Source organism: Branchiostoma floridae, chromosome 9 (assembly GCF_000003815.2).
Source record: "Branchiostoma floridae strain S238N-H82 chromosome 9, Bfl_VNyyK, whole genome shotgun sequence".
Classification (NCBI taxonomy): Eukaryota; Metazoa; Chordata; class Leptocardii; order Amphioxiformes; family Branchiostomatidae; genus Branchiostoma; species Branchiostoma floridae.
The window spans coordinates 2,196,585-2,210,133 of NC_049987.1; the positions used below are offsets into that span (position 1 = coordinate 2,196,585).

The 13,549-nt window shown below is 41.6% G+C and overlaps 2 protein-coding genes across 2 annotated transcripts; both read left to right on the top strand.

Moving 5' to 3' along the window:
- Positions 1–257: 257 nt before the first annotated feature.
- Positions 258–1,196, top strand: LOC118422939 (uncharacterized protein DDB_G0290685-like). Its single transcript, XM_035830821.1, has one exon. The coding sequence runs from the start codon at positions 258–260 to the stop codon at positions 1,194–1,196; it is 939 nt and encodes a 312-aa protein (XP_035686714.1).
- Positions 1,197–5,905: 4,709 nt separating this feature from the next.
- On the top strand, positions 5,906–13,023 carry LOC118422940 (ZP domain-containing protein-like). The gene is made up of 11 exons (XM_035830824.1): positions 5,906–5,918; positions 6,822–6,996; positions 7,968–8,118; positions 8,497–8,709; positions 8,931–8,982; positions 9,846–10,012; positions 10,505–10,614; positions 11,095–11,397; positions 11,808–11,970; positions 12,352–12,454; positions 12,781–13,023. Exons 1-11 carry the CDS (start codon positions 5,906–5,908, stop codon positions 12,972–12,974), a joined length of 1,644 nt encoding a protein of 547 aa, XP_035686717.1. The 3' UTR covers positions 12,975–13,023.
- Positions 13,024–13,549: the final 526 nt, after the last annotated feature.

Sequence of the window (13,549 nt, forward strand, 5' to 3'; positions counted from 1 at the left end):
ACTGATTCATAAGATAAAGTCATAACGTTTACCGTGTTGTACTCTTGTCGACACATGCAGGCAGTACCATCTCTGACAAAGAGTTAGAGGCGCTCCGAGTCCTTGATATTCCGACTGTGCCTAGTGATGGAAACAGTCAAGTCATTTATGGAGACGAACAAGGCGAGAATTTGGACACTAGTATGGAAGAAGACACTGGGGCCACTGCTGCAGGCACTGATGGAGGCACTGATGGGACGGATGGAGACATTGATGGGATGGATGGAGACACTGTAGGGGCGGATGGAGACACTGCATGGACGGATGGAGACACTTCAGGGACGGATGGAGACACTGATGGGACGGACGGAGACACTGATGGGACGGAAGGAGACACTGGGGAGACGGATGGAGACAGTGGAGAAACGGGTGTAGAAACTGACGGGACGGGCGGAGACACTGTTGGGAAGGATGGAGACACTGTGGGGGAGGATGGAGACACTGACGGGACGGGCGGAGGCACTGATGGGACGGACGGAGACACTGATGGGACGGTTGGAGACACTGGAGAGACGGATGGAGACGGTGGAGAAACGGGTCTAGAAACTGACGGGACGGGCGGAGACACTGGTGGGAAGGATGGAGACACTGTGGGGGAGGATGGAGACACTGACGGGACGGGCGGAGGCACTGATGGGACCGATGGAGACACTGACGGGACGGTTGGAGACACTGACGGGACCGATGGAGACACTGACGGGGCGGTTGGAGACACTGACGGGACCGATGGAGACACTGACGGGACAGTTGGAGACACTGACGGGACCGATGGAGACACTGACGGGACGGACAGAGACACTGAAGAGACGGATGGAGACACTGACGGGACGGTTGGAGACACTGACGGGACCGATGGAGACACTGATGGGACGGTTGGAGACACTGACGGTACCAATGGAGACACTGATGGGACGGTTGGAGGCACTGACGGGACCGATGGAGACACCGTCGCGACCGTTGAAGACACTTTAGCGACGGATGAAGAAATCGAAACTTTAGAGGATGAAGGCACAGATGGAAACATTGTATGGACAGATGCAGACGCCGAAGACGCTGATGTGTTCTTGACTGAAACAACAGAAAAAAGGGGACAAGACTTTGATGAGTTTGAAGACCTCGCTAAGACTTTAAACAATGAAACGGTTCGTTTTGCTTAATTTACCTTTTTACATGTCCGCTATAAACTAAAATGCAAGTTTTTTCCTACAGACACCCTGCAGTTTTTCAACTTCATACTAATTTGGAGGGTACCAATGACAAGTATTATTTCTACTTAGTTAACAGGATGAATTCTATTCTGTATATTCAATACACTAATCAGTTATACGGAAATTAAAAACAAAGTATATATGAAAATGGTGTTTGTAACTTGAACGATTCATCTGGTTTCGATAACAATAACTTAAATAACTTATTTTTCATGTTTTATCTAGAATTCAGGACAAGGGGCCGGTGCCGATGGGCTTTCTTTTCATAGTCGCCGTCAAAACAGTGGTAAGACCCCTTTTGACAAGAAGTTCTTAATTATCTTCTACAAACATACATCTTTAGCCGATCCACCATTGCACAACCAAAACGTAACTTTCTTGGCGAAGACTGTGATGTTAGAAATGATGGCGCCTGATGGAATTACAGTTATACATTACTGTACTTCTTGAATCACTTCGGTCGAAATTAAGAAAAAGAAATGAAACAATTATTAGCCAATCCCTATGTACCGTCCTTGAATTTTAGGACAGTACATGCAGAGTTGCCAACTCTTGTCCTATGTTTTAAAACATGCTTTGTAAATCGCTTATCTGCGGTACATTCATACAACCATTTTCTATTCGTCCTCACAGGAGCACATGCCTTTCAAGTCCTCCGTACCGCAAACCAGCAGTATCGTGGGATCGACTTCTTCGTCATCAAGGCGAGGCTGCCAGCTGACGGTCTGTCTGCCTCGGAAAACTGGTGCAGGGATTACCAAAATCTGTGTGCGCAGTACGGACTGAGACCTACCGGCTGTGGGGAACAATACGCTATCAATAATGGGAACTATGCCAGGTAGGATTTGTAGTATAAACGACGTCAGTAACACTTGACACATGCATACATGCCCTTACAAGTATGCCCACATAAAATAGACTAAGATCGTGGATTAAAATGCAACATGCCAAAAGAAAGCTATGATAACATGAGATTGTTAATGAAACTAATTTAAATGTTACTTTCATGAATTGGGTGAATAAATCACAAGTCACATTTTAAGGTAGACTTGTTCTTCGTCATTGATTCACAACATTTAGAGGCTTGGTTGTTGTCTAATTCTTGTAGGTGCAGAACGGAGTACAACTCCGATCCGTACATCAACAACGTGCTCAGCTGTAACCCGTCCCACCGTATATCAATAGTGGCGAACTTGGCTTTCTCAGCCGGGGCAACAAGCAGCAGGAGTTTCGGCTTTCACACGTGTGGAGCCAATCACTGCCAACGAGGGATAGCCCAGAGTATCTACGGTCTGCAAGTAACAAGCGCAGCGTTCCCGAACGGAAACAGGATTGTGTACACCGTGTGTAAAGGATCAGCAGGTTGGTGTGTAGGTTGCGGTAATGACACTTTAGTTTGTATCATTATTGATATAAGATTAACTAAATGCATTCTTTTTCCCATAATGCGCAGGTCCTAGTGGAACTACTACTGAAGTGACAGCCACACAACAAACAACTGTCCCGCAGCAAACAACTTTCCCGACCATCACACCGAGCGCACTGCAAGGTTCATGTTTGCTTTACTTATAAATATACGCATGATTCCTTTTTTATCAGATTCATGTTGTGTAGAATAAACGAAAAGTTCATGCTGATTTGATTATACGGATGGCATCATTGGGAACCCAAAAAACTGATGTTACCAATGAATATAAAGATGCTTTCATTTTGAAAACTAACCGGCCAAGAAGGTTCACTTAATGACTAAACACAGCATCGTGTGTCTTCAAATGTTCACGAAGCTCTTGATACATTCTCTGAAATATTGTTTTACATTACATGTGTATTTCTGTGATGTATCTAGACAATTCCTCGTTTGTTATAGCAGTTTGTTCACACCTTATCATATACGTTAAGGAAAAAAGGCATGTAATGCACTTGTCTGATATCCTGTCAGTGACTTGATCACACTCTTAGCCGACAGTCCGACAGTCGCAAACCACAGGGTTTGGAATAAATGTGTTTAATGCCAGGTTGCTCAGTGGGCAACCTCATTTAAAACTTAAGTTCCCCGTTTACATTTCTGGTTGCCACAAAGACCAAGGCCCTAGTCTTGCAACCTGAGTGTGAAACTGGGTGAACATTGTCTCAAACATGTGGTTGCAAAGTGCAACTAGGCTTTCCCCCCCCCCCCCCCGGTCTCAGAGAGGGGGTCAATTAATCCCAGGTGACGATAGATCGTATTCACAGATTAACTTGCCTGTGGTACCTTCATACAATTTGTCTCAATGTTTACAGGGTCCCATGCCTTTGACGTCCTGCGTACTGCAAACCAGCAGTATCGAGGGATCGACTTCTTCGTCATCAAGGCGAGGCTGCCAGCTGACGGTCTGTCTGCCTCGGAAAACTGGTGCAGGGATTACCAACGTCTGTGTGCGCAGTACGGACTGAGGCCTACCGGCTGTGGGGAACAATACGCTATCAACAATGGCAATTATGCCAGGTAGGATTTGATACTGACAGTTGACGCCGTTAGTAATGAATATGCACTAGCTCTAGTAGTAAGAGGGAGTTATAGTTGTAATATTAACATATAACTCATTTGCCAGAAACAGAAAACGCACTTAAAACATTATCACATTTTGTGCTGAAAGAAGCAAAATAAGACATTACATGTGACTTCAAGATACCATAAAACAAAGGTCGTTTCAGTTCCGACAAAAGACCAAACAGGCAAAGGCTACCTCAAAACTAATTCCCTAGGGAATGCATTCGTGCAATTTTTGGAATATTTTCAAAGCGATCGTAAAACTGTAAAGAATGCCTCCGCCCCTGAGGCGTCGCCAACAAGGAATTGACTAGGATCGCGGATTAAGATCCATCATCCCAAAGAAATCTTTAAGTCATGATATTGTTAAAGTTATAACTGAATTGTGTTGAATGAGTCACGAAAAATCACGTTTACAGTATAACGTTTCTCATTAAGAGGCGTTCTGCTTGTCTTTTTACTGTAGGTGCCGAACCGAGTACAACTCCGATCCGTACATTAACAACGTGCTCAACTGTAACCCGTCCAGTCGTATAGCAGCAGTGGCGAACTTGGCTTTCTCAGCCGGGGCAACAAGCAGCAGGAGTTTCGGCTTCCACACGTGTGGAACTAACAACTGCCAACGAGGGATAAGGGAGAGTAACCTTGGCCTGTACAACACACAGGGAGCGTTTCCGAACGGAGACAGGATCGTGTACACCGCGTGTAGAGGCTCAGCAGGTGGGTGTGTAGATTGCGGTAATGACGCTTTAGTTTATAGCATTGATATAAGATGGACTAAATGCACCATTTTGCCATGATGCACAGGTTCTAATGGAGCTACTACTGGGGCGACAGCCACACGACATACAACTTTCACGCAGGAAACAACTGTCCCGCAGCAAACAACTTTCCCGACCATCACACCGAGCACACCGCAAGGTCAATGTTTGCTTTACTTAAATACTGTAAATGCAGAAATTTTCGCGGTGGTTTTATGTTCCCGGTTGGAATGAGGTGGTTAAGGAAAGTCACAGTGCTGCCAGGGATGCATTTGCATTATGGTGCGACTACGGTCGACCCAAACATGGTGCTATCTGGGAACTTATGCGTACCACAAGGGCAAAATTTAGATACTCTCTTAGACAATGCCGTCGCAAGGAAGCCCAATTTCGTGCCGACACACTGGCAAAGATTTTACACAAGGGGGGAGGCAAGGGCTTTTGGTCGGCCCTACGTTCCCAGAATTGCACCAGACCGGGTCTTCCCCGTACGGTTGGTGGCTGATCAGGGGCGGCAGATATCTCCAACATGTGGAAAGGCCATTGTATTTAGTGCAGCTTCTTGTAGCCTGGTATAATACCTTGTCTTTCAGTGTACGCTGGGGCAATACCCTCTCCGATTATTTTACTGCAAGTAACGGTGTACCGCAGGGAAGCCTTATGTCGCCCTTTTTCTGTCTGACCTTAGTGTTGAGCTGATCATGAACTCGAGTGGTGTTGGCTGTTACATTGGTAATACCATAGTTAATCATTTATTGTATGTAGATGACTTATGTGTAATCTGTCCTTCCGTTAAAGGTTTGCAAAAACTCATTTCCATATGTGAAATCTTTGGCTATGATAATGATATTCTCTTCAGTGAAAAGAAGAGTCACTGTATGTACTTTCCTTGCGATAGATTCAGACTGAAATGTACGCCCCCCTCAGTAAGGCTTTATGGTACAGACTTGAAGTATGTTTCATCCGTCAACTATCTGGGCAACCAGATCACTTCAAACCTGTCTGATGACGAGACTATAAAAGCTCACATCAGAGGCTTTTACACCAGAGCTAATTCCCTGGTCCGTAAATTCATGTTCACCTCTACTGAACTTAAGCGTACCTTATTCAATGCGTATTGTTCTTCTATATATTGTGCCCAGCTGTGAATACAGTATACTCTGGGTACTATTCGCAAGCTACGAACGGCTTACAATAACGTCTTCAGAATTGTGTTTTCATATGGAAAATACGAAAGTGCCAGCCTAATGTTTGTGTCAATGGGAGTAGACACCTTTGATGCCCGTAGAAGGAAACTGACTCACTCTTTTGTCACTCGCCTCTTCAACTTGAACAGTAGTATCATTAAGCTTACAATTCATTCCGACATGTTCACTCTCTGTAAATACTGGCAACACTATGTTGATCTGGTCTACAAGCGCTAATGTTTTCATTTTGTACATACCTTTAACACCACCCGGTCGTACCCACTCAGTATTTATATGTATATCTATGTCTCCCGGTTTTTAATTGAATGTATTGTTATGGGCCTGTAGTGCCTGAAATAAAGAATCAATATTTTTTCGCGCTGCAAATTTATCGCGAACTTAAAACCACCACTAACATTTTTCCAAGGCAGTAAGAGACTACAGTGTATGGCGCTACCGTGAACTTAAACCCACCGCGAACAGTCCTTTACCCGCTTCCGCGAAATTAAATCCCTGCGAACTGAAATGCATTTACAGTATGCATTTTTTTTATTTTCTTTTATTAGATTCATGCTATCGAGAATGAATGAAAAGGCAACGCTGATTCGATTATATGGATGGCAATATCTGTATAGAGAATAGAATCAATATTGTAGGAAATGTAGATATGTCTTCAAATGTTGACGAAGTTCTTGATTACCTTCTCTTCAATTACCTAATAACATTTTTACATTACATGTGTATTTATTACAGGTATCTAGATAATTCCATGTTTGACGTCGTATAATAATAAATCAAAATAAATGAGATAACTGCTGAACGACGTGTGCTAGGACGGTGACGTTTCCTAAAATATTTTTGCAATAAGTCTACGAAAAAATTGCTGTATATGCCAGATGTTTTCTATCTAGGGCATGTATTTGCCGACTATCTTCTCCACCAGAATGTTACAATTTGTTTTATGTATAAAATCATTTTAGATTTAAAGTCAAGGTAACTTCATCGACATCTTAACCTTAATAATGTACTCCAAGTATAAAGGTTTCTTCTACAATGAATGTTTCTTCATATTTTTTTTTCTGCCAAACTGTGCCAGGTTCGTCATCATGTGCGGCCCCTCTGGACCTGTTCTTCCTCCTCGATGGCTCTGGCAGTGTAAACGCCGCTAACTTCGTCAAGGTGAAGCAGTTTGCGGTCAACGTGGTCAACACTTTCGACGTCAGCCTGACTGCCACCAGGGTTGGTGTTGTACAGTATTCTGACAGGAACACGTGAGTGTTGGTTCTCTCCCATCTGTTTAAAACAAAAATACTGTAAATGCAGAAATATTTGCAGTGGTTTTATGTTTTATTGGCAATTTACCACGAACCTAAAACCACCTCGATTTTTTTTCTATGGCAGAAAAGGCATACAGTGCAGGGTGCTGCTGCGAACGTAAAACCACCGCCAACAGTTCTTGTCCCTCTACCGCGAAATTCAATCCACGCGACTTTAAATGAATTTACAATAGTATATGAGCAACATCTACCATTCGTCTATTTATATTTGTTACTTTAAAGTGGGTTTTGATTGAATTATGCTAAATGCAACATCGAAAGTAACCGCAAGATTATAAGCTAGAGAGACATTAGATAATATTCACAACACTGTCTATAAGGTTTGATAATCATACAATCGTCCAGGTTGTATAAAGTGAAGTTTAACATCAGTTCTTTGTGATTTTGGCGAAGATATACAAGGCAATCCACTCAAACCTTCTCAAGATACGGAGCTCGCACACAGACATAGGCAAACATACACAATCACAAAAAGTGAGTGCACCCCAAAACAAAACTTTAAAGGCTATGGCATTGGGGCTAAAAGTTAATACATATATATAGGATTTTCTTTTTTTTTTTACAAAAATAAATTATTGTAATTTTATAGTAGAATCCTAGACTTTCTTCTAACACAAATCTAAATGTATGCACAGATCAAATTTTCAACGACCAATGTCGCCTTCATCATGTTCCAAACTGATGCCCAATCACTACAAAATGAAAACACATGACAAATTTTTGACCTCACATATCTACAAGATCATGTGTTTAAAAGGTCACGTGTCTGTGGAATGTACGTTCAGAAGTGATTGACTATCAGTTTTGATCCTGAAGAGGGCGGCAGTGGTCGTTGAAAATTTGACTTGAGTATTATTATGTGCCTTGAATAAGAAGTGAATATTTCCAAACTATCTTTTCCTCAGCCTGGTGTTTAACCTGGGTAACAAAGTGAACAAACCGTCTACCGTCAGCGCCATTAACAACATCGTGTACCAGTCAGGCGGGACGAATACCGGGGCTGCTCTACAGTATGTCCGTCAGTACGCAGCATGGAGGGGAGGAAATGTCCCGAAAGTAAGTATATATGTAATATGTAGTTATTGTAACTAGCCTAAGGGTATAGATAAATTGGCATCTATAGTAAGTAAAAGTGCACTCTCATCGCACTTGCGTCAAGCTTCTGTCACTGCAGGGTTCGTTCACTGCGTGATCGTTCTTATTATATTTTTTCCGACTTTTTAAGATTTAGGTATTGCATAATACGTAAAGTATGACTCAGAATACGATAAAATACACAAAAAGTAAGAAAATTCGTTCTATATTTCAGAAATTTGTTGAGTATCTTTCGAACCCCGCAAGCGTGACGCAAGTGCAGTGATAGTGCACCTTAACATGGCGTTGCGTTGTGTCATCATAGCCAAGAGACTCAACTGTTTTCACTGTCTATTACAGGTAATAATCGTGTTGACGGACGGAAAATCAAGTGACTCCGTGTCTGGACCCTCTCAGAACCTGGTCGCCGCTGGTGTTGAGGTGTACGCCATCGGTGTGGGCAGCTTCGATCATGGACAACTCCTACAGATTGCCAACAACAAACAGAACAACGTGATTGAGCTGAACAATTTCAACGCCCTCGCCACAAAGATTGACATGATTTCCACAAATGTCTGCTCATATGCGTTACACGGTATGTTGCGATTTAATACTTACAAATCTACATTAACTTTACATTAACGTATTTAACCATTTTTCCTTTGACAAGAAGGTTGTATTTTGCCTGCCGTATCTGTGCGTGTTTGTTTAATTTTTTTGTTGACAGCATAACTTGAGAAGTTGCAAATGCATATTTATGATTTGAGTAATACATATATTGAGTTATTATTCAGCTTAATTTACTTATTTCCCACACAGTTCCAACACCTGCAAATGAACTGTCAGGTAAGTAAAATGATTATCAATACCTCATAAAGGACTCTTTTAAATCTTTAAGATACCTTGAAACAAAATTATCCTGTGTATAAGCATCGCAGAAACTCCCCTCAGCTTATTAATAATCCATAATGGTGCTCTTTGGCGGTCTCAGGCTCTCAGGCTCTAGCGTAATATGCTAGTACATACTAGCACATTAGCAGAAACTGCAGAGGCCTTCTGAAAGCTTTGGAATGTGATAACCTATAGAAGAACGAATTTACTCATATTAATTTGAAAGAGACAACTTTTCATCATGAATTTAAAAATGCTGTAAGCCGGCCCAATGGTAGGACTTCCAAGCATCGCATTTGTACCTTAGAAAAAGACGTACGTTCGGTAAATTAGAATATGAGTATGAATACATTATCAACATGAATAATAAGAAAACACTGTAACGCAAGTTGTGCAACGTTGATAGAACTATGGAAATTCTATGCTTGCGGCATTTGTAAGATATGCAAACACGAACATGGCTCAAAACAGATATTGTAAAATTTTATGAAAATGATATGGCCTTGTATGTTAGGATGTCATTTTTATACTTGAGGTATTTTCAATTTTGTGCTTTATGGTAGATTTTGACCTTAATTGGAAATTTAACAAAACACCAATCCTGGCTTAAAAGTTATCATTTTGGACATGAATCAGCAATGTCGAGGCTATACCATTAATCAAGGTCATGCAACGTAAGGCGTACGTCACCTCGTTTTAGTGCAACGATCCCGGGAAATCCAAAATGGCTGCCATATTGGAATTAGGCATGTTGTTTTGTTATTTTATCAACCGTCTTGTTTGAATTATTTTCACTAGCCGTGAATTTTTTTATTCAGCTTCTACCACCTGCACCAATGACTACATGGAGCTGTCGATTCCTGAGGATCAGCTGACTGACATCAACCTGGGGAACCTTCACTGGGAGCCTGACCAGAACTGTGGTGCTTCAACTAACGGCACCCACTACATTTTCCGTACAGACCTGTACCGCTGTGGCACTCAGGTAGTGTATCGAAGGACAGTGTAGGCGTTTCGTCAAAGACAACGGGTAGCTGTGAAAAAGCAAGGGAAAAGGTGCATCTACCAGTGATAATTACAATTGCTGCTAAAGATTAAGAGGACAAGGTTACTATAAAGGGTCCAAAAACAACGTGTTTCTGAAACGGAGTAATTGACATGGATACCTTGCTGGACATTTCATAATTGTTAATTCCTTTTAATAGTCTTTTTTTCAGCAGTTTGATTAATAGGTTATTGACCGTAGTAGAAAGATACAAACTTTTATTGGTTTTACCAATTATTTGTCTCCTGTATTGTTCTACAGAACAAGAAAAACATTCCATATTATTTATCTTGAGCATACATAAAAGTATGTAAGATCTATGCATTTCGTAAATTACATATACTAACGATAACTTAAGATGTTTTTTATCTTTAACGACGAAATTCAGCTTTAGCCTTGCTTAAATCTAAATAATCTGCACTCCTCCACAAGGTGACCTTCGGCCCAAAGTACGTCACATTCCTGAACACCATCAACATCCTGGGTATCCACTTGAGCGGCGGGGTCATCACCCGAGAGGGCGACATCTCCATCACATCCAAGTAAAATATTACTACACCAACTATCCATGTTACTCTTTTAGGTCGTTTCCGTAGAAAATGTTGTGAAGAGGTTGCATTGAATATCAATGATCTTAAAATCCTTTTATTTCTTCCTTTTTTTTGTATACGTCAGTTGCCAGTTTCCAAGCTGATCTCTCTGTTGCCCATAAAATTATCGTAAGAAAATAAACATATTATAACATTTTATTAGAGAATCTTTGGCGGATTCTAACGATATAGTTAGCCATGCAACTTATTTCTCATGCCAGAACGCTTCGACTGATTAGCATTATGATATAATACCATTACAAGGGCCTAAATTAACGTTAACTGCAATGCTATTAATACATAACCTCCATTCGTCACATTTTGAATTGTATCCTATGTCAACTTTTGCAAGTACATCAATTTACTCTTCCTGGTAGGCAATGTAGGGTAGAAATTGTGGAGGTAAAGATTCTGCATTTTTACACCGTACAGATGCAAGTACGAGCGCCAGGAGTGGGTGGACTCCACCTTCCTGCCCATCCCGGGTGGACTGAACTTTACGGAGGAGGGGTTCGGGCAGCTGGAGGTCCGTCTCTCCATGTTTCCCACACGGCAGTACCAGAGTCCATACCGGGCTGGGCAGTACCCCATCCACCTCAAACTGCGCCAGTACATCTACATGCAGCTGGAGGTACAGGGGCACGGACAGAACCTTTCTGTGTTGGCGCTGAACTGTAAGGCTACCATGTCTCCAAATCCCAACGACACCCTGCAGTATCCACTCATCCAGGACGGGTATGCAGAACTGACTTATTTTGCTCCCCGATATATTCATATGCAAATTATGTTGTTTTTTGAAGCCTCTGGTGCGAGCCTAGTAGTATGGTGTTGTGTGTGAGTAGCTTGACAAAAGGCAAATTACTGGAAGGGAAACGTGATGAGAATACATTTCTTTGTTTAAAATCCCCAAATCCAACAAACCTCATAGGTAAATACATTATAAATCTACATAACGTATTCTTCCGGAGTGGATAAGGTAAAGCTGATGAAGCACTGGTTGCGCTTGCTTCTTGCTTCATAGTTCCATCGGGTCATTGCCTAATTCACCTTGAAGCCTGCAAAGATGATATAAGATCATACAAGATTCAGCTAAATTAAAATTTGAACAAACAATAAGCTAACTATGTTTAATTTCTTTTTTCAAGTTGTGGCTCTGATCCCACCCTGCAAACCTACAACATTAACGACAACAGCAAGGAACGCTTTGGTTTTGAGGCGTTCCGCTTCATCAGGGAGGTGAAGACGGTGTACGTGCACTGTGAGGTGATGGTCTGTAACGGAGCTGATTCTGGGTCCCGCTGTGCACAGGTTTGCCTCTCAAATCGCCTTCATAGTATAAAAAGCCATTTTATTGTAGTCATGTAGATCGCAAATCATCAGGACAGCAGTACATGGATTTGAACTAGTTTTTGATAGGTTGATTTTCCATGTTTATTATCCTTGCTCATCATCCTCTGTCAATGATGATGTTTTTTCAGTCATTGTCTTCTCATCTTCACACATTTGAAAAGATAAGTTTTCCTGTGGCAATGGCAACAACAGAATATCTAAAAAGGTAGTTGAGCTGTTTATTTAAAAAAAATGGTAGCTGAGCTGCTTACTTATACTGTTAGGTATAAAACATCAATTTCCGATGTCCTTGATGATCTAGCTGTTTCTGAATTAGATAGTATACGTTGTTTACTCCAGGGTTGCGTCAGGAGGGGTAAACGAGCGGCTGAAGAGATCGTCGACATGAAGGGACGTCACATGATCTACCAGGGACCAATCATTCTGGATGATGACAAAGAAGGTACAACTTTCTCCTAGGCTGTTTTTTTTTATCAGTAAAAAACAACATCCTTCAATATTTGATGTTATTTTAGAAAATGAAAGTAGTAGCATCGTAGTAGCAGATTCATCTCTTATAATACATGCACTTTTTGTGCAGCTGGAATTTCGCACGTCGTTGAAAATTTTATTTAATGCATTTTAGAGAAAACATCACTTTTCTGATCTGTATGTCATACATGGAATTTTTATAGATTCTTAAAGGTTGATGGTTTGCAACTAAAGACGAAATATAAGACTAGTAATGGGCTTGTATTGACCTACCGATAGTGTATTTTCTATCTGCAGAAACTCTGCACCTGATGAGTGACCAGGAGACTGCCTCTGGCCGCCACAGCGCACCCTGGGCCATGCTGGCTGCAGGAGGAGGTCTGATGGCGCTCGCCCTTGTCGTGATGGGCGCCGCCATCGTGCTGAAGCGGTCCCGCCGTGAGGAGTGGGCCTACCAGAGTCTGCCAAACATGGCAGAGGACGGGGAGTAAGGGACGACCACAGGCCAGGCATTGTGGCGTTATATTTAACACCCTGTAACGTCAACATGCCGTGATGTGCCTTGCAGCCTACAATTCTTAATACAGTTGACCGATTCATTAGGAAAACCTGTCGGGCACGTCTTGGATGTTTTACACTTGTTGTTGTTTTCAGTTTCCGCTACAAATCACCTTGTTTTCTTTGAATCATAGTTGAGTTTCTACGAAATTCTAACCAAGACAATGTTTGTTTATAACGATAATTTTTTTTAGTTGTGTTGAAATAGTTTAATTTGAATTGTTTAAGGAAGAAACAGTGGGTGCATCTGGGGAAACAAATGGAAAAAAGCACGTCAAATGTTCTTTTGCACCCTTTATTGTTCAAATTGTGTAATTCTACAACTCCCCAATTCTCAAAATATTTTCATTGGTCAAATTCTACTGTTAAGCATAAATCAAGAACACTTTATATTAATAATCTTTCATACAAGATTACACATTGCTTTCGGGTTGGTACACAAATAATTAATCGATTTTTTTTGTCATTTAAAACTTTGACTCAATATTTCCTAAAACAATAATGTAGC